The sequence below is a fragment of the Accipiter gentilis genome, chromosome 33, assembly GCF_929443795.1.
Source record: "Accipiter gentilis chromosome 33, bAccGen1.1, whole genome shotgun sequence".
NCBI lineage: Eukaryota > Metazoa > Chordata > Aves > Accipitriformes > Accipitridae > Astur > Astur gentilis.
The window spans coordinates 17,563,963-17,590,813 of NC_064912.1; the positions used below are offsets into that span (position 1 = coordinate 17,563,963).

General features: G+C 41.2%; 1 protein-coding gene across 3 annotated transcripts in view; it reads right to left on the reverse strand.

The window, feature by feature from the left end:
* The window catches only part of TOM1L2 (target of myb1 like 2 membrane trafficking protein), a 58,817-nt gene that overhangs the window by 24,113 nt on the left and 7,853 nt on the right, over positions 1-26,851 (reverse strand). For all 3 annotated transcript variants that reach the window (XM_049791018.1, XM_049791017.1, XM_049791016.1), the window contains exons 2-8: positions 14,258-14,342; positions 13,499-13,577; positions 11,714-11,863; positions 7,211-7,345; positions 6,082-6,240; positions 5,198-5,314; positions 2,395-2,528 (exon numbers count right to left, since the gene is read on the reverse strand). In XM_049791018.1, the coding sequence (XP_049646975.1) occupies positions 2,395-2,528; positions 5,198-5,314; positions 6,082-6,240; positions 7,211-7,345; positions 11,714-11,863; positions 13,499-13,577; positions 14,258-14,342 (859 nt within the window). The remainder of the gene's footprint in view (positions 1-2,394; positions 2,529-5,197; positions 5,315-6,081; positions 6,241-7,210; positions 7,346-11,713; positions 11,864-13,498; positions 13,578-14,257; positions 14,343-26,851) is intronic.

The window sequence follows — 26,851 nt, forward strand, 5'->3', positions numbered from 1 at the left end:
AAACACGAGTTTATAACAAAGCCATGACATGCTTGCCAGTGAACTTAGTTTTCAATGGTTCAAGAGGGAACCCTGAGAGCTTTAAGTCCAAGCCAGGAAAAAGGGAGAACAGTTGCAGAAGCTGCATTCTTGGCAAATATTAAGTTGACCAATCTGATCTTGCAGCACACACATGCCTGAAAAGCACTGTCGGATTTGTCTTTGGGTTTTTTGTTTGTTTGTTTCCATTAAGTGCTTTGTGATAGACTATTCTCTTAGCCAAGGGACAGAAGGAATTGCAGCAAGATTGATGCTCCCAGCTAAGTTGAGCACCGCAGCAAGTCTTAACTCCCACTTAACAGCTCCCCCTTGCTGCAATACATGTAAATTAGAAGCCATATGCATGCTAGCACAGTCCTACCCAGGCAGCACATGTCAAGAGAAACAACGATTAGTAGATTAATTTCTTAAAACATTCCAGGTCAGCTCAAAGATTGTTAGAACCTATGTTCAAATAGGTTGGTACTTTCCAAGAATGAAAAGTAATGACGTTGGATAAAAATCCTCATACTTCTTAGGGGAAGAAGTCTGGCTAGTCAAGATTTGGTCTCTTCTCTACTCCTTCCCCAACCAGCTGTGCATCTGGGGTCGCAAACCTAAACGAAGCTTTTGTGAACTCAAAAAAGCAGAGGGAACTACCTCCTCCCAAGGCCTGTCTGAGGCCAGTCTGATCTCCTTCCTTACCAGGAAAAGCACTGTGATTTCTCAGAGGCTAGAATTTTTCCTCATTTAAAAGTAGTTTCATGTGTAACCTCTCTTTTCAGTAAAAAAAACCATAATATTGATAATAATAATAATCCTGTGGGTTTTCGCCCAGAGGGACAAAATACAACTGCATCTCAAGCAAACTAAAATGTTTTCTTAATGTAACAGAGGAAAATGCAAACTTAAAAGGCAGCAAAACCAAATTCAGGCCCAAATTTCAATTTTAGGAAACTGTGGGTGTCTACTATTACTGGAAATGCAGCTCCCTTAGCTGGAAACCTAAGACACCTCCCACCTCATATTTCTCACCAAAAGGCTTATGAGCCACACGTTCGTTTACATCCAAAGCTTCACAGTGAAGGCCAGAGCTCCTGCTTGAGTCACTGACAGAGCTCGGCACCCATACTAGATATCAGCGTGATGAATGTGGAGCTTTTGGAATAGCAGAGAAGGAACTGGAATTTATTGAATGCTCAGACCAGTGCAGCAATTCTACCACAAATAGCTTGCTAACATCACTCAGCTCACCTTTCAGTGTATAATGACTACAAATACATTAGCCCCAGTCAGCAAAGGCGCAGATGGAGGAAAACAGAAAAAACACTAAGGCTGACCAGACTAAGCCTTAGTGACAGTTACACTCTGCCATTTGTAGAATCACGCTCGTGCATGAAACACATACCATTCCACATAAAAAGCCAGCATTTGTTTCAAAGTTTGCCCCGATCTCCTCTGAATGACTAAATCAAAGACAAAAATCGAGGCCACTGAGTCTAGTTTCCAGCCTTTGCCATGACAGCATAGATTCACAGATCTAGAGTCTAATTTATTTTTAAAGGCTTGAGAAACAAAGCCCTGTGCTAAGAGCAAGTAACAAAGGGTACTCTTTAGTGCCTCACTCCCCAGGCCTGTCATTAAGGGGAAGATTAAACTTTCCCAAGACTGCTCTATCACGTGTCACCTACTGCAGCAGATGTGGCTGACAGCGCCTTTGTCTAACATGTCGAAAGTCCTGTGACCCAAGTCCCGCCCCTGGGGATGATTCCCACAGACCTACTCTTCAAAACCTCAGCTCTGCGCAAGACAGGCTTTTTTCAAGATTTTAAGTGTTACTTAAAAACAAAACCCTTACATGCATGACGGTCACGCCTACCTCAGACGGCTCCCTTTGCACTAGTACTGGAACTAGAAAGCTCAGAGATCAGAAGACAGAGCTCACGGGAGCCTCCCTAAGCCAGGAAGCAGCACAAGCATTTGTGCAGAGCCCAGGCTAGCAAGTGGAACTAGCAACTGCAGCTATGCTATTTTCAGTCCCAAGTCCCTACATCTGTACAGCACCGCACAACAGGGACTTGCAGATTCAAGTCTCTGCTAGTTCAGAGAGTTTTGCACAAGGTTGTCCTGCATTTTACGGATATGCCCCACAAAAATTCAATGGCTAGGACAAAAAAAATAATAATCATAGTATCAGAGGAAACAACAGAAACAGGAATGTTACCATAGAAGACTGTGGCTTTCTGTGGTTTGGTTTTCTGCATTTTGTTATGTTGGACTGTTGGCCCAGATGGCCAACTCTTGTCAACTGACCTATTTTACACTTAAGTGAAAACCCAGAATGAATGTAAATAGTTCATGGAAAAGGTGTCCCACCTTTCGTATCGGAGGAAGACGTTATTTAAATCATCATTCACATGCAGCAGTTCCTCTGTGACTTCTTCATTGGACACTCGTGAGATAAGCTCCACGATTCTCTGCTGCATAGCTCTACAGGTTCGGTTGAGTTCCTAGGAGGAATGCATTGTGCACACGCATTCTGATAAGCAGCTAGCAATAAGTAGATTTAGTTGAGCTCTGTTCACAGCCAAACATATCCCCCAGCTGAGAAACACTAAGACAAGTCTATCTTTGCATGATTAAATGTCACCCAAAAGCACATCTAATCAAACATGCCCTTCAAGAGACGATGGCATAAAACCTTGAGAGCCTATTTACAAATCAACATCCTGATTCTTCTTTAGCTCTGAGCACTTCAGAAAATAAATATCTGTATTTTAGTGATCTGTTTTAAGAATAAAACATGTTAATACAACAGCTTTCCAGAAGAGAGCTTTCGAGGAAAATTCAATCTGCTCTTTTTTGGCAGTATCATCCTTAAAAACTAAAAGATGCACATGGTGGAACAAGTAGGGAAAAAAAGTTCATCAGGGCTACCACAACTAGCTAAGTGTGGGCTAGGAAGAGAAGTTTTGGGGACACAGAAGTTACCAACTACGGAGAACATGAGGGTGAACACAAAACAAGGAGCAGGAGCAGGAAAAGATGACCACACCACACATACTTCAGTACTGAACTATACACAGAAACATTCCTTTCAACTGAGCAAGTCCACAGACAAGAGACTGCAAAAAGGCAGTGGGGAGTTTCAGAAGAAAATTTTAAAGAATATAGAGTAAGGACGTTTATTTTAGAAGTCTCTCGTGCCAAGAAATCTAGATTTGAGTTTGCCTAAACCAGGAGTTCTGATGCTTCCAGGACATCTCTTCCATCACCAATTACTTAGCAGAATTCTTTACTCCTGAAAGGCCTCAAGACCAAAGGTCAAAACCGGTCTGTTGAGGAGGAACTACAAGAAGAAATGTGACATATGGCATAGCACCACTGATTAGGCCCACGGTTTTACTTCAATAAGCACTGACATTTCAACTAAAGCATGTCCCTCTGTCATCTTCTCCCCCCTCCCCCAGCTCCACTTCACAGCAAAAATTCAGCACTAAACAAGGATGACTTGTTGGTACACAACCTTCGGGATGAAAGCAAAAATGTGTTTGTTTTCCTTGCTTGGTCTGACATCCTAAGCTCTGGATAAATTTCACCTAGTGCAATCCAGCTGCCTTAACAGCTTGAGGAATGTGTTCTCCAATGTCAGTTTTGATCCCATCACTTGAGAAGCAGATTGTGACATTTCAGAGGTTTGTTTGCTGCCTTTCTGAGAGGGCTGACAGTACCTATCTATTCTGCTCAGAGCTGGCTCTCTAGCAAGCTGTTTACATTTGATTGTTAGAGAAAATGTCAGGAATTATTTAAGGAGGAGGGCTATATAAACCTCAAAGCAAGGAGTCCTTACATGCAGCAACCGGCTCACAGCTTTCAAAAGACCAACCATCCTTTGTGATCAAAAACGGTTTCTCCCCAGCTCTGTGATTCAGATTTAGGATGCATCAGTCAAAGAAGGGAACCAGTTGGAATAAAGAATCGTTGCTGTCACTCCGCTTTATGATCAAGTTCTTTCACCTTAAAGCTATGCTGTAAGGTTACACTGTCAAGATGTTAGTAGTTGTTTCTGAATGTAAGCAAACTGTTCTACACTATTCTGGTCTGTTGTGGTTTCCTGGCAGCTTCTTTTGTTTTGAGCAGTCCGACCCAAATGGGCAGTAACTGAAAGGCTCTTTATTGCAAAGCCTCTCATCAGCTGCCATGATGACTCCGAGACAAACACACAATACCACTGCATGGGAGAGACCAGTTTTTGGATGGATTTCAGACTCTGATGTATCACAGAGAGCAATTCCCTGCCTTCCTCCAAATGTACTGCTGTGGGAGCCCATCCTCCCTGCTGGAGGATCGAAACAGAAGCCTCTTTCTAAGCTATGGAAAGGCAAATACCATGTTAAGGGCAGCAGCTGGAATGCTAGATCACAGTACTCCTCATCTGTATTGCATGCGGTACTGTATTACTTTCCTCAGCCAAAAGGCCACTCTGCTACTACTGGCCTAGGGAAGCAGGTATGAAGCCTGGGACATAAGCTCAACTTACACCATTTTACCTCTTGACATAATAAGTGCTGCACCGGACTGAGACTTTCCAGCAAAGAAATCCCTTTTGATTACAGAGTCTAACCCTCCGGACAGCATGAAACTTCGCCTGAGCACCCGCCTTAAGACACTACCTTCAGGAGAATCTAAAGCACATCTTCTGGAAAGACAGTTAGTTCATACATAAGATTTCAAGTGGCAGAGAATCCACAGACCCTTGGCAATATTTAGTCCAGCTGGAACCATGGAGTGTTTTTTCCTGCATAGTGACTGGGAATCTTTTGACACTGTATGAGTGATGATGGAGGAAGTAAAAGAAGCAGAAATGCTCAGGGCTTACAGAGTCTATGGCAATTCTAAGCTGCTTTGTGGTAAAGGAGACTTTATATTCAACATGGAAAAATTTCTAACTACATGGAGAAGAAAGCATTAGAACAAGTTTAAAGGGAAGTTAGGAAATCCTTGTCACTGGAAGCTTTAACAAATGAGTAACATCAAGTCATGAGACTAACCAGGGTCAAGCACAGCCCACATTCATTATGTAAACCAAACAAACCAAGGCAGTGAAGTAAACTACAACAAAAACCACATTCCCCTCAAGCACAGCAATGATCAGAATCATATTTGCCAGAAAACTTACCTGGAGTAACTCAAGGTCTGAGGAATCCTCTTGTCCAGGTACCATTTCTGTCAGCATTTCAGACATCACTTTTGTATTCCCACGAACAATATCCAGTTCACTGCGCAGCCGGGCAATCTACATTGGGGTAAAAAGACAGCAAAATACTGCACAATGTTTTGGTTTAAGCAGATCATTTTCAAGAACTGACTTTGTGATACCTCTGGTTCTGTCTGACTAGATATCTGAGGCTCCAGATATTCTAGCAGGGAAAAAAAACCAGTAAAGATAAAAAAGTTTACCCAGGAGAGAATTTTAGAAAAACAAAACAAAAAGAAAAGAACTTTGTAGAACCACTTACTATCATCACAAACCCAGATGTGCTATGCATGTATGGAAGGGAAGCAATTGAAAACAGCAGCTAAAAACAGACCTCGGTTGCAGTACACCGTGCATGCCTCACTGAAGCGTGGGGAAAGATGTACAAATGCTGATCAGGATCTTTGGCTCCAAAGTTATTATTTTTGCAGAGAGAAAAGAAGATCCTATATTAGGGCATTACAGATGCAGACTTAACTCCCTGTTAGAAAGACTTCCTGCATCTGCAAGACATTCTGTGCCTTTAAAGGAGGGGGGCTAATGATAATAACTGCTAACCTACTGCACAACCGCGGAGTGGACTGGTACATCAGATTGTGAGGTTTTGTAACTGCTGCCATTAGGAGGCCATACATACAAATCTAAAGCCTAGATTTTACAGTATAATAGGAGGAAAGATTACTAAGTAGAACCAGACCTAGGAGGCAATCAAAATCAAAAGAGTTAAAATGAAAGTTCCTCTGCAAATTGGTTTCTAATTTGATCTGTTGAAAGAGTCTCACTCAAAAGAATCATCATCCCAATACCTGTTCAGAATTAGCAGTGATGGGACCAGTCACATTCAAAGCTGGGGCCTGAGGAGCAGAATACGCCGTTGGAGAAGATGAAGAGTAAGAACTGGTGCTCATCCTTTGCTGAGACTGTGAATTGTGCATATTTGCTGCAGGATCAACTTCAGGAACACTCTGCCGCATCAGAAAGACAAGAGTTCAAAAGCTGAACTGTGACAGCACTTGCTTTGTCAGCAACCTCAGCCCAAATATGCTCAAATATAGAACATAATTACACCTTGTGGAAAAGGTCAGTGTAGTTATGAGAACATACTGGCGGGCCAGCCCATAAACAGACAGCTGCAACAAAAATGCATGTCCATCACTTTTGACCCAACCCACATGCATTTAAGTCAATTTATCTGTAGGAGAAAAGTGAGAAGCAAAATAAAAACAAGAGCCAAAGATAAAAAATTATAAATTATTTAAAACTAGGAATTAAGTTGCAGACTTACAAAAAATGATGTGATACTGAATTTAATTAATCTTGACACACGAATTGTAATCTTTCAGTCCTTGATCACTTGCATTTACCACTTCAAAGATTCATTAACTTCAGTTTTCAGAGTGAATAATCAGAACACCTGTGATCATTAAGTTCCCTCCTAGCAGCAATTCTGTCAACTTTCCAGACCTAACTTTTCAGAGGTGTAAAGATCTCAAATTACCTGGGATCAGTAAGAGATTCAGACTCTGTACACCTTTAAAAGACAGGCAGGCCTTGGTTCAGGCTTATCACCAACAGAAAAAAACATATTTTTGAGCAAAAGAAGTAAATCTCAATCATGTATCCTGCTGGACTCTCTCTGAACAAATTAGCTGCACTTGTCTGGTGGTTTTGTGGTACAAGACAAGTGTACAAACCTCCTCCAAACTTTTATTTTCTTAGATTGATGTTTGACTCAAGGGAGGAGATACCATTAGCTTATCAGCCTGACAAATGCAGCTGTATTATACTTCTCTTACATGCCCACTACTAAAAACGTCCTTCCAGGAGAGAGAAAACAGGCCAAATTCAGAGAAAGAGGAAAGGGAAGAAGGGTAGTTATCCAACTATTTAGACATCTTGGGAAAATACCCCTGGAATCGCAATGCTGCAGCTTACCCTCTGTGGTGTGTGTATTGGAGACAGAGCATCAAGATCTGCCATGGGAAACTCTATGCCTTTCCTCTTGAGTTCTTCATAAATATGCACTACTCCAGTTAAATCGGGGCTACTTCGAAAGGCATCAGCCCAAGCCTGGAAAACATGAAGGATTATCCATAGACCTTCCAAACGAAGTTCCAGCTCCACCCTGATCTCAGATACTGACTACAAAAGCTTTCATGTATTTCAGCTTCAAAGGGAAGCTGTAATCATTAGACCTTGTCTAAAAGATCCTGCAAATATTATTAAGACAGTCACGTACACATTTTATTCAAATATAAAATAGACACAACCCCAGTGCACAGTAGCAATATCTAGCCCCTGACATCATCAAAATCTGTAAATGCAAATGAAAGCCTCTTCCAATCTCCTCTACTTAGCAGTGATTGCATGCTCATCTTTTCTGGCAAATTCTATGGCCAATGACCTGCCAGAAAAAGTCTGTGTGAAAGATTAAATTGATCTAAGCAAAATTCATAAAGTCATACAATAATCTTAGGTAATCTCAATTTATTTTGTGAAACATCCTCATTTGTTGCCAAAGAAAACACACAGCTGTCAAGTTTTCTTCAGTATTTTATTCGGATCAAACTTAAATAAAAAAGGTAGTTTCTGAGGTTCTTCTATTGTGAAACATGCAGTCCCATGAGCAGCACAACTAATGAAGCCTGGGTTCTTTCAGAGCATATCCAACATTTAGACACCCCAGTGTGTCAGAAGGAACAAGTTTAAAGGGAGAATTTCCCACAGCCAGAACACTCATAATATCTCTCCCGCACGAATTCTCTGGTGTCTAAAAAGACGTCAATTCACATTTGAGCTTTTTCTTCAGTGGAAGCACTAAGTGTTTCTCTTTGCTAGCCAGCCTCCTGTACTCATGAAGTTGCTAGGAGCGTAATATCTTGAAAGCCTCTACCCTTTTTCACTTTTGCTGGAAATTAGCCAAGAATTAAAAATTTAGAGGAAGGAAAAATTGAAATATTATGACTCAATTAAAAATAAGGTATTCCACAAACCCCCACATATGTGAGGTAGAGTATCAGGGTGCTGGATCCAGAACTACTGCGAGACATGTGTGTGGGCTCTGAACTTAATTCATTTAGTCATCACTTTTACACTAGTTCTTTGACTATTTTTACTTTAAAAGCTGTTTTTAACCACTTTTTATATTTGAGAGAAATCAAAGATAGCAAAGCAAGATAAGAAATAATATTAATATTTAACTTACACTCCTATTCTGTTCGATTTTAAGAAAGAGCATTTCCTACCCTATGTGCCCAGGAGACAATCCATTATCAGTTGCAAGCTAACAATTCTGGGTTTGCTTCTCAGCTTTGTTAAGAGTAAATTAACTGCATCAACAGTTCTGATGCAGTGCAAGTCCAAACAGCCCTATTTGAGCCAGAGAAAACAGCTCCAACTGCAAAGAGCCATTCTGTTTCCTTGGAACTGACCTTCCAAACCATCCCTAATTCTGATGGAGGTATTGGCTGTACAAGTAACTCTACCCTTGCACTTTCTCTGCATTTTCAATTTACGTAAGTCATGTGAATTATGCTTCTACATAATGGCATTCCCCACTTCAACTCTGTTTGCAAGTAAGAGTGAAAAATGTTAGGCAAGGGATGGTCTATTTAATAATCACTTAAAATAAACTTAGAGGCAAAAGTATGCTGCGTTCCTACCCCCAAATTTTAATGAGGCTTGTTTGTCCAGGAGGATGTACTAACGCATCCTCTTTCACTGGCTTCCTATAGATTTTGTTGTAGGCACTAATGACAGTGAACTCACTTCATTTGCACTCTACCTTTTTAATATATTCTCTCTTCTGCAATTCTCTTTCTTGGAGAAAGGAGACACTTTCATTTGTATTCTTCTTCTGCCTGAGCTGGCAGCATTACCTACATTAGTGTGTCTCTCAGAGGTCACAAGCAGGACTGGGCGCTATTGTCCGAAGTGCTGTCTACACACAATGTAAGACAATCCCTGTCCTAGACAGCTTACAATTCAACTAGGCAAAAGTAATATTAGCTCTACTTTACGGATAAGGAGCTACACACAGAGCTTAGGAGACTTGCCTATTGTCAAACAATTGTATGACAGAGGTGAGATTGAATTCATATCTTCTAAGACTTTGGGCCAGACTATCAAAGGTAGATACTTAAGGATGCTGCTGTATAAATCCCACTTGGCACTTCAGTATGCCCGAACGGACTAATTAAATACCATTGCAAATCTGGCCCCTAAATCAGTGATCATCCCAAGACAATTTTTCCAGTGTCAGACACTTTTTAACACATGTACCCTCAAAAGAATTTGCCATGCCATGCCATGCTTCATCTTTGATGACAGTGCTCAGCTACTGGGCAGTGAGGTGGTATGAACTCTGAGGTGATATGCAAGTTCTTCCCACAGGCACAGCAATAAGGAATATTTCCAAGGCCTTTTAGCAAGGTGAAGAAGGAAGGATAAGCAGTATGTAATACATGCTAATTCACGTACACTGGGAAATAGGTTGAGAAAGTGAGACACAAGATGCTCAACATCTCAGAACAGTCAAATCTTCAGATAAGAAATTGGATGGCAGCTTCATCCACCCTTGCTATGGAAAGGCCCAGGAGTACAAGAGCTGTGTGGCTGAAGACATAGACTGTTTGTACAGCTTTTTTTCCATGCTTCCAAGTGCTATTAATCCTCTAATTTCTGTTCTTATTAATTCCCTGCTATCAAATTGTAAAAAGCCTACAGAAGGGGATAAACGTAATGTTAGTGGAGCAGAGCTGAGAAGAGATCAGTCCCCTGGAATGGAGTTAACTCCAACTGCAGGGAGCTCTAAAGAGCAAAGTCTAAGCTGAGCGAAGTGGTCATGACGTATGAGATATTTTGGGTATGCATGTCCATAGGGCACCTGAGATGAGTGACTGCAATCACTTTTCCAAACTTGTCAGGCAATCTGGAAAACAAAGTCCCCTACCACCTCCAGCTAAAGACACACTAACAGAACCCACCCACAGGCAACTTTCGTAATTCTCAGGCTTCTTATACCAAGAGGCATTTAGTACCCAGAGTGAGGCTTTTAGCTCTACTGCACTAAGTCTATTCAGATAAAGCTGTTTAATACACTTGGGCAATGACTGCAGCTTTTTGGTTATGTTACAAACACTTCCATCTTAGTTGCATTGATGACTGGGAATCCACTTAAATTCAGGACCCAGAGTAACCAACATCCCCTTAAAACACTGTCGCAAACAGTATGGAAACACACAGAGTTTCTCTTTACAGGACAGCATTTAACCTCATTTCCTGGTCACTGCATGCATCAGCTCTCCCACCAAAGCAGGCAGACATCCGAGGGCTCAGTCAGATGCACAAGAATTGCTTTTAATAATTTCATTAATGTTGTGCTATTTTTTTAAAAGCCTTGAGATTAGAGACCAGAAATAAAGGGACCCCACAGACACCAATACAATGCCCACCTAATTCCCTCACCCAGTGTATTTCCTGTTCAGAAATCACTTATTTACATTGTCATGCTCTAACGATGTCCTATCTGTGTATCCAAATAACAAATAAACCAGCAGAAACTCAACTGAATGCTTTGCCACAAAAATCAGAAGTATATTTGGAAAACTATGCTGCGCATTTGTAAATACCTTCCCATAAGAAACACTGCAGCAGGTTTATATAATTTTAAATACGCAGTGTCTTTTAGTCTCTGGTGTATGCAATAGCCTGTAGGAGCTTAGTGATAAAGCTTCCTATAATTGTCAGATTTCCTCCAGGCAGGCACCAATGTTTCCTCATGTGTTGCTAATGGTTTGTGGAATTAACATGGCTGTTTATTGTCACGCTGCACAGAAAAGAAAAGGGGCAGACAGGCCTACGTCTGAACTTCTCCACTGCAGGCAAGGATCTGACAGTGCACTTTTACTGCACAATAACCAGAGAAAAGACACCAAAAACATTTTAACTCCTATATGGTCATTTACTTTTCTATAACCATCTTTAAAAGGGATTCAGAATGCTTTCTAATGGAGGGAAACAGCTCCATTTTACGGTCAGGGAAACAGACACAGAAAGGTAAGTGTTCTGCAACTGACAACGAAAGTGCGATCCTCTAAAATTTCTTGGCCTCAGATGACAAGCCCATCACAGAAGCAAGTCTCCAGCTTCTAGATTTGACTGTTAAGTTGCAAAGCCATCCATTTATCTTTTATTAAGTCCTCTTGTTATAGAGTACATTGGTACCTCTAACTAGAATCCAGACATTTCTCCCTGGATAAAGTATCTATGCGTGTACGTGTCTGCTCTTCCCTGCCAACCTGGATATACTGTTTGTTTTTACATATAAAAAACTTGCCACATTTTTAATGATGACAGCCTGTTTAGTGATGCATAGCACTGAAGCAGACAGTCCTTATTTCAGGCAGCAACATATGGAAGCAGAGACAAGCTGTGTACCTGAATCAGTGCTAGTACTTTATCCTGTACAATAGTGGGGGGATTATTCTTGGGCGAGATGATTTTCACCAGAACACCATCTATGAAGTCACGGTTTGCCACTAAGACGTGAAAGCGATGGCCACAGTTCTTCACACAGGTCTCCAACACCTACACACACAAAAAAACCCATTCATTGTTGGAGCAAAGCTTGATCACACACACAGCACCTATGTGGTTGGTTTCTGATTTTGGTTTTGTCTTTTTTTTTTAATTTTAAAACTTTTGATGGGAGGGAGAGAAGACAGAGGAGAAATTACACTTATACTCTTAATTCTTCTTTTCTTCCCCAATTTTACCAAAAAGCTTACTTTTCTACACACACATTTAGATGCACCTCACCCACCATTAACATATTGGGGACTTTTGTGATCTACCTTTGCCTGTGTTCAAGGTAAAGACATACAGTTTCTTCCTCTTCAAAGCAGAACTTTCCAACCTGCGCAGCTGAACAGCTAAGTACATGGCATCACATCAAGAGCAGGTAAGACAGAGGACATCCTGTCACAGTGAGATATTATCGTGCTGTGGCACTCCACCATTTTCTATGTACTGGAACACAGCTGGACCCAGCTGCTCTGAGCTATAAGCCACGTTTTAGAGTTGGGAATTCAGGTGAATGATCTTCACTCATTCAAAACACTCCCTTGTGAATGTTCTGACAGGTTATACTTTGACACATTTTCCCCCTGCAACCTAGCTAGAGGCACCTTCCAGTTGCCATTCAAGTGCCATGGAAGAACAGCTGTTGATTTTTCTCTGAAGAACATGATTAGCATGGAGATAAATCCAATGCGTCACTTCTCCTTACAGCCATGCCTAATAACCACTGTGACTCTGTATCTGAGGAGTCTGTAATTACTCTCCTACTTCAGCTACTTTCATCAGCCCTGATGACACGGACTCATTCCTGATGAATTTCGCTCTTTCCTGCACAATGGATAATCTCATGGTTTGGTCTTTGGTAATCTGTCAAAATGACAATCCAGGATAGGAAATGGCAAGAAGACAGAAAGTACAGTTACGCTTCGTCAGGGAGATGCAAGAAGAGCTGTGTGAAAGAATCATACAGATCACCTACCCACAGGAGTATAACTCGATCTAGTTACTGCTGCTCATTCTTTCGACTGCTGCTGTGCAGAGCCTGCCCAGCACCACATGTTCAGGGGTGCTGCATTACCCAGGAAACCCCTAGCTAAAGTCATCAGTAGGAAAGGTCACTGGCAAATTATCTCACACCTTAGCAGTGCTGCCTAAATGCACAGAATATAATTTACACTTTATTGAGTGAAATTAGATCAGCATAAATTAACACGAGTCTCCTACACAGATCCATTCACAAGGGTAATTGTGAATCAGCTATTTATGAAGCTGAAAATATGGCAAGTTCACCATCCTCGCTTGCAGATATGCCCACAGCTGTTGCCTTGGAGTGGAGAAACGGTTGGACACAGGGAGAGGAGAGTAGAAGGGAACAGACCCATTTGGGCTACTTTAATTTTCCTCAGTCAGTACTTCGGATGAATAAGATCCACGAAAAAAAAATCAACTGAGTCAGAAAAATGCTATGCAAAGGTTCCAGCAACTCTCCCCAAGGAAGTGAGGAGGCAATTGGAGAGAAGAAAAGAGCAGAACAGTGGCTCTTAAAGCAAATAGTGTGTACATTCAAGAAACTGCCAGGAAAAGGAAAATGGCAAAAGAAAAGGATTCTGCCCTTTTGAAGCATTCCAGCCTGCCCCCACTCACCGTCAGTGCCAGCATGACCTCTCTGTAATTTTTGTTTCCATTCAGCCTCTTCTTCAGTGCTCGAATGGCATCCTTTGGACTGAAGGAGAAATACATCATTTTTAAAAGACAGATCAGACACACTTTTCACGTCATATATTGTGGGAAAAGGAATCCTGTACCACTTCCAGCTGGACATAAGCATGTGTGTTAACTTCAGATTACTTGACTAGAACCAAACTAGGGTCATGTAGAATTATGTGAGGAGACAAGATACCACAGAAGTCAAGACTGGAGCAATGCCCGAGGGCTCCACAAAGGTAGGATGTTGATCAAGCAGGAAAAATTGAGACCCACTCAGAAAAAGGCCCAGGGTATAAGTTCTCCTGCAAACTGCAAGCAGCACAGCTTTTCTGATGCTGAAGGAGATGCATCAGAGCAGGTCTCTATTCAAATGGCTGAAATTAATAGCATTGCAGCACTGCAAAGAGATAACACCTGCTGAAAACAAGAACCCCAGAAGTACAAAGTCAGTACCCTCTCCAACAATACGTTTTTCACCCCAGCCATCCCAAGCAGAGACCGACCACAGAAAGTGCTGTATCATACAGTAGTTTTCTGAAATGCCTAAGGAGCTGGAAAACTAAGCAACTCATATGCAAACTACGTTCAAACTACGAGCATCTGCCCCCAGACTCACTGCACCTCCTCACATGCTGACTATGACTGGATGAAGATTGTGTTCATGAACCTTTCAAAGTTTGCTGAAATAGCACATACCCTTCTTCTGTCTCGTTGATAATGTCACAGATCTCCATGTTAAGTGTCCAGTCTTCACTCTGCAGAGAGCCATCTGTGGCCTTTTCTGTAAAGAAAAATAAATCTTTTCACATCTTCCTGATTAGGTACTATACTTCAATCCATCTTCAGTTACTCTGAGCTGAAACTATCCAGTAAAAGAAAGACGGGGCGGCGGGGAGGGAAAGAGTCCCCACTGACTGTAAGTAATGTCAAACCTTCCCTCCTGGTTTTAAGGATCAGCATAGAAGTTTCCAGACAGAATCAATTATCACTCAAGCTCACCACCTTCAGCCCACATAGATGGGCTGTTCTTTAAAGACTCCTGAACTCCTGGGAGAGTAGGAAAATGTCAGCTAATTCCAATTTAAACTTCTCAGATGCTGCATTGTTGGCAAGTTATGAGGTAGGAAAATCTCCCCAAAATCAATATGACCTCCTCCCTCTTTTAGTAGGAGATACCTCCACATGAATTGAGGGAGGAAAGATGGCAACTTGGAAACAGAATTCAAGGGACTCCAGAATTTCAGTGTGAAAAGAACCACCAGCACGTGAAAACATTTAGCACGTGACAGTTCAGGTCATGATATCATTCATGGGCACCCCTTTTTTGCCCAGAACTCTTTTACTCCTATACCGCAGTCCTTAAGTGTCCACTTGCCAGGGGGCTGGGCACTGCTTCCCTCCATCCCATGCTATGAACCCACTCTCCTCTCCATGCTGGGACTACATACACATCTCCCAAGCACAATCTGCCTTCCTCCTGACTCCCAAATGCCCCCTCACTATCTGCATGGTGGGTAAGTCACTCTGGCATCAGACTAAATTCTAAGGAAAGGATGACCTATAGCACTGTGACAGTGGCAGATGCCAACTGTTGGCAGTTTAATTTATAGACGTCTGCAAGAGTAGCATAACCATAACTTCAAGTAATCAGTTGACAAGAACTATTTCCTCCTTGGGATTTCCTCCTAAATCAATATAGTTCTGTCTAGTGGTGCCTAGAACATCCCCTGAATTTTTCACACTTCTCACTTGCAGCATTCAAACCCTATGTGTGTTACGCTACCCACATTCAGAAATGCTCCAGAGTTGAACATAAAGTCTGCCACCAGAGAGACCTAGAAAGGGGACCTTCAAGGCAAATGTGACCTTCTTTGTTAAATTAGTCTCAGTTTTTCTACAGATCCCTGGCGTCCAATGTTGGAGGGTAAATAGGGTAAACAAAAGCATTTTTAAAATGCAAAATAAACCAAGAAAAAAAAAAAACACTTTTAAACATTTTAAAGCAGAAACAAAACCACAGATACCACCTTCCCAACTATCCTTCTGTCTTTACATCAGACCCCAATCTGTCCCCCAGAACAAGGCAGATTTTGTTTGAGAACGCCAGGCTCCAAGGACTTCACACATCTCTTTTTCTGTTTACCAATGACGTTTTCCCATTAACATATGTGACTGAGGATATAGATGCCCACAGGCTATAATTATGGGATGTTATTTGGAGAAAGACTATATGTCTGGGTAATTCAAGTTTCAGTGACTTGTCTACACCAGAATTGTGGCTAAAGCAGCTCCACCAAGGACAGTCATTGCATGAGTCTGAGACAAACCAGACAGCTATTCAAAATCCAAGTAGAAAGTGCCGAAAAGAAGCCATCTATCTCCAGAATGGAGAGGACTCCATGGAAAAGGAGATTATGGAACAGGGGAGCATTCTTTGCAGGCCTTGCTTCCCACTCAGAGGGGCAGTGCTGCAAGGCATGGGGATGGCTGCACAGGGTCTCACCCACCGGGAAGGAAACGGAGGGTGGGAGGCTGCAAAACTCCCAGCTCTGCCATCTTCAGCTCTGAGTCTTTTTCAGCCATCACCACTTCATGGTAGAGTGGCAACGAAAACTTTCTGTTTGAGGAGGAGCCTCAGAGAGATGCATGGGTTCCAAAGTGTCCAATAAATAGTGGACAGTTTATTGAGTATTTTTAAGTTACTGCATTTTGGATACGTTAGGCAGGGATTCTCTTAAGGAAGAGTGCAGGCAGAGCTGTTTAATGTTTTCTGGGATACAGGAATTCATCTTTGTGCATAGCTACTTCCAACAATCACTTTCATTAGCTGCATTTTGTTCTTATACTGTACATAAGGCTTTATTCCTACAGAATGTGATCTGCCTTCGCCTTCATATAGTCCTTGTTGCTTAGGAAAACATTTAACATTAGAAAAAAACATTAATATTCAGAGATACATATTTTTAAAAAATCACTACATCTGCTCTGCTGGAGAAGGTGATCCCCAAAGCTGCAAAGTATTTATAAGCACAGTGCTGCAAAATGAGAGATTACGCCTTAAATAGAGGGTATTCCTTAAGGTGGGCATATGATTTGTTTTCTTGATCTAAAACTATATTAACAAATTTGTGTCTTCTTGACAGCATTTGGCATCAGGCAGCGACTTAGCAATGTTCATACTCTCTGGTCTCCTCTAATCACTTTTTATAAATGATTGTGGAAAATGCTGATCCTGCACAAAGTTGTGCTAGCAGCAAATTCATTCATTGCTCTTGTAAAACCCGTTTAGCTAAGGTTTATTTTGACAAAATGTGTATATGGCAGTACTCCACAGCTAAAAAGTGTGATATTTTGGAGACGGTAGAGTGAAGAGATGCTGCTGCAGCACTGTACGGAGGGTAGCACAGAACACTCATCTGGAGTCCCCAATAACCTTATTTGTATTTCCCTTCTGAGATACACTATGGAAAACAAAATCCCCTTTCTCCCAGAAAGTTTGGTTACCGCCTTTTTATTTTTTAATTTCTGTTCTTTAGTTGGAGTAATACGTGGTTGAGACTGTGTGAGTTTAAGATGTAACAGTTGTCTTTTTGAGAATTAGTTCTTTTCCCCTTGGGTAATTTTTAATTCGAATAAGAGTCAGAAGCTAATTTTAGTCTCTTCTTCAGCGACAGAGAGCACACAAGCTCTTGTCATCTGTAGTCGTTTGTCCTTTGTAGGGTGTGTGACCCAGATTTGCTGCTGCAGTGCTCTCTCAACTGTTACAAAGGAGTTAACTGACTGCAGAGAGGCATACGAGTTTGTGTGTGATTTGTTTGAAGAACAGTATTACGCTGCGATGAATTGAAAGCCTGTTGAGCTATTCCAAAACTAAAACGCAGCAGGTTGTAGTTCTGGATTTCTGGTGAAACAGCTCTGCCCGCACTCATTCGTAAGAGAATGCCCAATATATTCAAAATGCAGTAACCTAAAAATTCTCAATAACCTGTCCAGTATTTACTGGACATTTTGGAAGCCATGCATCTCTGAGTCTCCTCCTCAAACAGCAGATGGATACCCCTGACAAGATTAAACAGGTTTTGGAAACTATCACAGAATTGCAAAGGAATGGCATGCAAATCATGCAAATACCCTTTAAAAAAGTCACCAGTTCCTCAATCTCTTTCAACCTCATTAAAAGGCATCTAAATGGCACTAGTTCACACAAGGACTCTGGAACATGACCAAAGGATTCCAGTGTGACATAAGAAATGTTAAATCAGACAAGGAAAAAGGCAATGAGTAGGAGTCCCTCCTGCCCCTCCCCTCACTGAACTGAAGAGTTTATGGTATAGTTTAATTGCATAACAAAAGGGCTGGCAACTCCCAGCCTGGGTGCCAAGGGTGCCTTGCACAGCTTCTGACCCGAGAGCAACTCTGAGAGCTGTGTTATTGCCGAGTTTGTCACTGCAGCAGGGGCCAGGAGTTAGTGTCTCACACGGAGACATGATACCACCAGTGAGATTATCAGAAAGTCTCTCTCAGAAACAAGATGCTATCAGTTCCCACCACGTTTCCCAAATTAAAGAAAAAATGTTCTGGTAGAAAGACAGACAATTTGGCACCCCACGCCTGACATGCTGCAGACCTTGGACACTGCATATGCACACGCAAGCATTAGCTTATCTCTAGTCCGTAAAGAAAAAGAGAAAAAATCGTGCTATTTTTTCATTCACACCTTCCCTCTGATATCTAACTCTTGCGGCCGCATTTCCACACTCTGCCAAATGGCAATATCAGTATTTCCCTGCTCACATTGAAATCGTGTACATTTCATGGCATTCAGAAGGCACTGTTCAGTAGTGCAAAGTTTTCAGTGCAAACAGTCTCAGTGCCCACACCCCCCCAGCCAAGCCTCTTCTCGAGCAACCTGCTCCAACCCGAGAGATGTCACCACAAGGAAATCAAGTCAGAAATGCCTATGTAACCAACACATAATAAACAGGCTGTGCAGGGCAGGACAGGAATGCTCTTTTAAATGCAGGGAAAAAACAGAAGAACTTTTACCACCCATCTTCAACGCAGCTCAAAAGTCACCTAACAAAGAAATGCTAACACTAGTTGTCCTCAAGAAGCCGCTCTCAGCCCTTTTCAGTCCATACTACTTTTGCTTCAAAGTTACAGTTCCATGTTGATGACGCTTTTAAAATTTGACTTTGTTCACATATGGATGAGATAAAGCAGAACTCCTCACTCTTCCCTGCTTCCCCCTTCCAATGCTCATCTCTGACCATTATACTGAACCTGCCAATGGAGACAGCCTGAAGATTTTCATTAGGATTGCAATTGTACAAGTTGAAGTCTGTATGTTATTTAACTCACATGCCATATGCATGCTTATACAGCTGAGACTGAAAAACTGACTGCTGGAAGCACTGAGAACATCTACTCTAGCTGAATGATCACAGCAGGCACAACCAGGGTAAAAATCTCCCCAAAAGGTCTATCTATAAGCACCAGTAAGTGACTGTGGTGCTGCATAATGTTCTTGAAAGAAAAGGCAAAAATGAAAAGTAAATGTTGCACTAGCTTTATATCACATTATATGAAAATGGCAGAACTGTTCTGTTTTGCGTCTGAATACCAGAATCTCGTGAATGAACAGATCTTGGTGTTCAGAGAAATCACAGTTTTCTCTCTTGGGACTTCTCCAGGTGTTGCTTCAGAGACTCTTGATTCATATGTTTGGGAAGAATTACGCACAAAAAATCACCTCTTTATGCAAGAAGCATGCACACCAACGCACTGTATTAGGGAGATCCAAAAGCAAGAAAGTTCCAATTCCAAATTTCTCCCCTCCCCTCCAACAGTGTTTGGTGTTCAAGTAGCATAAAACATGGGGTTTTTGTTTTTGCTTGGAAGTTCAGAAGATTGTGGATCTTAGATCTTCATCTTGCCTCTTAGCAGTCCACCTGCCTACCAGCTGTGCTCCAAGACTGAAATTAGCAAATCAAACAGTCAGATGTGTTATATTTCACTCTGCATAATATTTGACAGAGAACAGAAGAAGCCACAGTATTAGCAGACTTTTACTACCATCCTACTGGTCCCCCTCCCTTCAGCTCAGTGGAGAGCTCTCAGAAGCAAGGGCTATCAGATGAGGTCAAATGCAAAATGCTTTTATAGAATGGACAAAGGTCTTTGGAGGGGGGGGGGAGGCGGGGGGAGGAGTTTTGCAAGGCAATGCAAAACACACAAGATAGCTCACAAGGGAAGATAAGCTACTGAATGAGATGATAGCATCTCTCCTCCAAGCTATAGGTTATAGAATTGTTTTGCTTTAAAGCATCGTTGTGTTTTGTGACTGCAGTTGTCTCTCTTGGATTCAACAAATCATCAATGACCTGCACAGCACCGTCAATAAGACCTGGGGAAAGACCATACAGAGGCCACAGAAACATATTTCAGCTGTCCAAGCAAAATGAAGATAAGACTAAAGATCCTTAGCATTCGCATAGCTGCTGAGTTCAAGACATCTCACTTGGAAGACAGATACACTAGAATAACACACTTGGATACTCCTGGACTTAACAGTCTATTCTTGCCTTCTCTATATTTGCTTTTAGAAAGACAGTCACGGACACTTAGACATTATGGTAACCAACAGGAGGTTTTTTCCTTTTTATCAAAACGCTGCTATTAAAAAATAAATGTGACTCATTCAAAACTCAAGATCAAAACTCAATTCTGAAGTGACTTACTCATAAAAACCTGCCAGTTTCTTTGTTAGAAAGCACAGCTCCTATAGCATTTTTCAATTAGCCACCTCACTGCTCCAAGTCCTTTTTCTACATTCCTTATTTCACACTGCTCTGAAAATGCTGAGCTTCACACTTCCAAAGAAAAAGCCAGTCAGCTAGAACAAACGGGCTCAATCTGAACTGCAAGGCATTACAGAAAAACGTGATTTGGGTTGTACTGCTGCAGCACTGGTCATCCACTTTGACCAGTGTGATTTTTCAATTGATTTTAGCTATGCTTACATAGAAACTCTTTGTGATGAAGTCATCTATCCTCCACTCATTGTTTTGCCAAAGCTTCTGGGGCTGAATAAATGACTAATCATAGTTTGTAATGACTGTGGAGTCTACATTAAAATAAAATAACAAGAGAAGCTGTGGACATGCACATGTGCAATCATAACGAGTATTTAGCTCGAATGCTGTTTGAAGGCACAGCGGTAAACTGGGAACTGTCATTTTCTCCAATTAACTTTCAGGTTTTCTTCTTTTTGAAGCTGCCGCCCAAATGCCAAACTTCTTCAAATGTGCCTTCCAGATTACACTTGCCTGCAATCGTGAATATGAAATATGCAATTATTGTGCTTTTTTAAAGACCACATAGTATTCACAGTTATGCTGTGACATTCCTGTGATTTAGATGTGCTACAGAAAAGACACTGCCCACAAATTCAGCCTCTCAGGAGTAGGAAACTACAGCTGATTAACTGAGCATAGCTGCACAGCAATTTCAGAAGCAGAGCAAGGTGAATGGATTAATACATATTAAACAAATATTAACAACTGTACAACAGAGAAGATTTTTCTTTCGTACTCAGATCAGAGCTTCATCTGAACAAAAATCAAAACCAGAAATCCTTATAATAATATTGGAGTAGGCAAGGGAGCGTATCAGCCTGACTCGCTTAGTTTACCACATGTCATAGGTATTGATGTATTTGCAGGCTGTAAAACCAGATGGACCTTCCAGTACTACGCTATTGTATTGTACAGAAATGGCCTGATGGGGTAACCTAGTCCAGGCAGTTTCTGTACTTAGATGTCATTCATCTCAGGCACAAATGATGGTTTAGTCATAGTCCTTAAAAGCATTTGGAATCTGGATCCCAAGCAGAACAGTGTGTTTCTATACAATAAAGACTTTTGTTACGAATCTTCTCACAGAAGTTCCCCTATCAGCAGAAATTGTTGCTGCTGACAGCATGCTCCACTGAATGACATGTGTATGCAAGTTGCTCTCTTTCAAAACAGATGGCAGAAAGAGACTACTGCTTCTTTAAAACAAAGTGAAATCCCTCTGACTTATTCATTCCATACAGCTTTAAAAAAAAATAAATCAAAACTTCCTCCTATGTACTGTACGCTCATTAAAGCTAACGTGTTGACCTATGTACTGTAAATAGCTATCCTTCAGAGCTAGGACATACAGCAGCAGCTCCCAGCTCATCAAGCCATTTGTATGACTTGGAGGCACTTTTCCCTAAAACTGAGCCTGCACCACACATTTCTTCACCTCTTTCAGCAGTGACCTTGGCCAGATTCCCATCCCACTGCAAACCCACGGTATTCAAAGTATGGTGCTACTTTACGACTGACAAACAAGGACCCGCTCACGTCAGAAATCAATACGCTAAAGCCTTCAATCAGAAGTGTCAAAGCAGTTTTAAAATATATGTCCTGTATTAATGGATTTTAATGGATTCAAACGGAGATGTTTACTGTGTGATTTACTGTAGGGGAGCGACAAATCAATGCTCCTTTATGACATGTCACATCTCATGACAGACTGTCCCCCCATACTGTTGTATCAGTGGAGATGATGGCTTGCCACTTCGCAAACATCTGTGATCTATTAGGCAACACTTCCAGTAGTCTAATATTATCACACTCTGAGTGTCCATCTTTCTTCTCGAGATGAGAGGCACAAAAGCATAAATTAAAACCTTTCGGGTGACAAAATGTTCTCCCTTGGATTTGCCTTTTCTGAATTAGACTGCAACTGCTGTGACTGGTCCATATGACTCTGTATGGGACAATTTATCAGCACAGCATTGCTTCAACATTGGGATGGCTACTTAAATCTCCCCCTCCGTTGACCACAGTAAGGCAGCAGATGCTGTATACCAAATCACACCGACATTTAGCCACTTCCAAAGGCAGAACTTGGATTGTAGCCTACTACTTGCCAAAGGGTTTTTATATTGGTTTAATTTCTCCAAGGAATTTGGATGATTGAGAGGGGGGCTACCTGTTCCCTAATTGGGGCTACCAGTTCCTTAACTAAGAATCTCAGGTATTAAAACACTGACATACTGGATGAATAACACCTGTTCACCAACACTAGAAATACAAAATTTCTTAATAGCTGAGTCTTTGGCTCTCCCCCATCCAAAAAAAACGCCAGACAAAGAAACCAGCCAAAGAAGCTGAAAAAATAGTCTTCTTCCAAACAGCCCTTAGTAGCTGAGAAGCTTTTCTCACCAGAAAGACAACTCGCTACAGACAATGCCAATATTCCAAAAAAGCTCTTAAACTATCTAATACATGCACATAAATTTGTCCTAATGCCAAGAAACAACTGCTAAAAAAATGCAGACTCCGTTCATTTTATCAGCCTTAACTTACAAATCTGAGAGAAGGGGCAGCTGAAAGTAGTGATTTATTTCTCAACTTCTTTGTTAACAAGTATGCCAAAAGTCTCTACTGCATTTATAAGAGTCGCACAGAACACCAGTATGGCAGTTTCTTACATAAACATTCCCCCCAAAATGCAGAAAAACAATACCACACATACAAAGCAGAAGAATGTATTTGACCAGTAATATCCTACAAGGAGGTAACAGAGAGAAAGAGGAATATTCTACCCATCCGGATGCAGTTTTACCACCCAGAACTGTAGGCAGAGCGGTATTACAATTTGATATCCCAGCTGCACAAAATGTTGCAAGCACCATCAAGAGCAACAAGGTGTCCTCATCTGTGACTAGCTGCCCTGTTCCAGACTTCAACGGCATCCAGTAATTACAGGTGAGACCGAAAAAATGTCTTTACGAAAAGTTATGGATGATCAGTGTGTCAGTGAGCTATATTTGAAATCTATCAGCTCTTGATGGCTAATTTTGTACTACATGAGTAAAGCAAGTTCTAATAACTCACTTGGGACTTCACTCCAGTACTTACAAGCTACGTGCTTTTCATATTCATAAAACAAAACTAATTGCCTTTCATGGATGAAATGTTCTAAGAATTTTTAATCCACGTCAGCTGCAAACTCTAAAAATCCATCCCCATATATTTAAAACTCCCCCTCCCACCCACTCACTTGTAACATGTTGTTTGCTGCAAACAAACTGGAAGGCAAAGATAATCCATCAGGCTCCTACATTAGTATTATTTATATTATTTTTTTACAGGTTACTCCTAAAGTCAATTGCCCACATTCTCACATGCTTAAAATAAACTGAAAACACTAATTATATTTAGTGAGGGGAAAAAAGGGAAAATCTTTCGTTCCTACAAAGAAAGCAGTTACAAGAACAAGTTTACTCCTTAGCTGCAGCATGCTGTAGCCGATTTTTAAGTAAACGTTCATACACAATAATTAAAATGTGTTACAAATCAAAAGAAACAAATCTTGCAGTAGACTATTTCATGTCCATGTTTCCACACCCAGCTCTCCTATCCATCTACAGCTACGAAGATGAGAGCTGTGTCCTCTGGACCACGATTATCCCACACGTAGAAGCAAACTAGACAGTGAGGAGCCTGCAGCTTTTGAGGGCTGACAGCTCACGTTTTCTAGTGTGAAATGCTTCGGTTTGCTTTTCAATTTTGCAGCCCTCCCTTACACTGCTCTACAGGATGACAGCAGGCCTGTGCAAGAGGCAACTACCTCCAATCCCATTCAAACTCTCCAATACCTCCATGGCTTGAAGATCAGCGTCTGGAGTACACTAAGCGTTTTCACCATGGGAAGCGGGGAGAGCTGGCTCCTGTTCCACTAGGTAACAGGAATCACTTTTGCCAACGTTGCTGTCATTGAAGGGCTCTGTTGCCAGCTGCCCGTTCCAACAAGCCAAGCTTGCTATGCCTGTAAAAGCTTAGCAGCTAAACACTTCCAATCTTCTCAGTGCAAATCAGGCAACAATAATAACAAGATACACGTGTGCAATTCCGTCTCGTATGGGCTGAGAAATGTGGATTTCTTGGTCCCTAATAACCCTGCTAAAAATTCTGCTCCATTTGTACAGCCCTGTTTCTCATGTGCCACTGCCATAGATAAGCCTGAAAACAACTGATAAATAGAAAATGTAAATACCAGAAGTTTAGATCAAGTATGCAAATGCCCATTTCTGAGACTGTCATTTCAATTTTCCCATAAGTCCCCACTCACCGACTTGTGTTATCCAGTCATATGACTTTGTAAATTCTTCAGGTCAGTAACTGTCCCTATACATTTCACGTTCCACTGCAATTGTCTATATTACATGATACTGTTAGTGAGGTAAAATTAAAAACAATGTAAATTTATCAGGGGACTGCAGCACACTTTTGGAAAATAACTATATTGGTCCTTGGACAGTTAAAATTCTAACTAGGACACAGATTTTGAGCATGGCATAAAACCAGTTTGGCTTATTTACCATGTGCAGCAGGGAAGCAAATCCTTGCAGATGAAAAGGGCTGATCTAGTGCATTCTGAAAACTGCACAGTATGGATGGGAAGGTAACTTTCCCAATGTGAACGTACAGGATCTTCTGGAATCTACAGAGAACCAGCTCTCCAGTCTTTGCTGCTTACAGCTTGTTTATCAACAACACAGGAGAAATCACAGGATACTGAATAACAAATATGAAACCTACTGAAGCCTTTTTGGCAATGTGACACTGATATATGCTAGTGTCACTGCTCCTGCTTGGGAAAGCAATGAATATCACCAAAGATGCCAACTTGGCCCCATTCACTGGTGGCCAGCTGAATGACTGAGCTTCACCAGCTCCTGCTGAGGTTAGCCTCTCCTGAGCGTTCCCTTATGTTTCTGGGTGAATCAAGACTTTCTCAACTTCTTTCAGGTTTTATGTTCATGTACACTGTGCACATCCTTCCTGAGCCCAGCAGCAGCTTCCTAAGCAACTAACAACAGTATAATGATGTCTTTTATGAAAGAGTGCCCTTTAGAGGCGTAAAGCTTGCCTGAGCGAGACTGTACCGTTTCAGGTCTCTCCTGGAGATCATCAACGGCCTGGAGATGATTCTGCAAGCCAGCATGCAAACTAAGGTTTGCTTTAAGGGGTGCCACATGTGAAATACCTCATTAACAGCAGCAAGACTCAAGGCCAATACCCTTTAAGGAACCTGGTTGGAAGAGGGATTTTTCATTACTCACTTGCTATGCCAAGTCATTGGCATAGATGGAGATTTTAAAGGCAGTTTTAATTATAGTAGGTAAAACCCACACATGATCAAGCTGCAGTGTCAGAAAACCACCAGAACTGAACACTGACCCATTTGGGTTGTTTGCTGAACTTTAATCACTTTCCAAGTCTGACAGCTGCTCAAACTTAATTGCTCATTACGCTTGTAAATAAAAACTGATCTCATTCTCTGATTAGCCAGCCATCTTATAGTTGCCATAACAACTTCTGGTCTAATAAGTAATTTCAGATTTACCATTATTTGTACTAGCAGAAAATTTCACAAAGGTCTGAGATCTGTCTTTTCACTAAAATACCCTTCTAATTAGAAGACCTGAAAAATCAGTAGAGAAAGGGCAGCTCGAAGATAATGAAAAAACAAGCTATTTACTACAACAGCTTAAACATGAGATAAGGGTACCCCAAAATGAAATATATACTTAACCCCTACCTTTCACCATCAATCATCTTATTATCATACCTATACACCATAACAACTGCTCAGAAAAATAATAGACCGTGTTCAGGCAATAATTGGTCACAATGTGGAGAGTGATTTCAAGATTCACTCCAGATGAAATATTCCAACAAAGTTTGCATATTTTCTCTCCTAATCTTAAATTAGGAACCAATTAACTGGTTAAATTCCTTAACACTATTAACTGATTGGAATGCTTTTTGGTGAAGACTGAGGAGTTCAGATTCTTGACAGCGTCATATAAAAGAGGGAAAAGCACTTTTGAGTGAAGGTATTGAGCCCAACAGAAGTCCATTGCATCAACTGCAATGAAAGATGTTTTGGAAGGAAGAGCTACAATACAGTATCTCATCTCTGGATCACCTCAGTCAAAAACTTACTTCAGGCTTGACTTTTTGGACAAGATTACTAATTAAAGCCTTACAAATGTCTGAAAAAAATATATCTGTATTTCAGAAAGTATTTGGTCATCACAGTTTAAGTAAAATGCCTCTATTAAAACATACAGACATATTTGTTAGTCTGAGAAGACAAAGTGATCCGAAGCTATCAAATACTGCTAGCCTATAGGCCTAGTACAGGACATACGGACCTTCCAAAATTTGCCGGCAAAGCTGC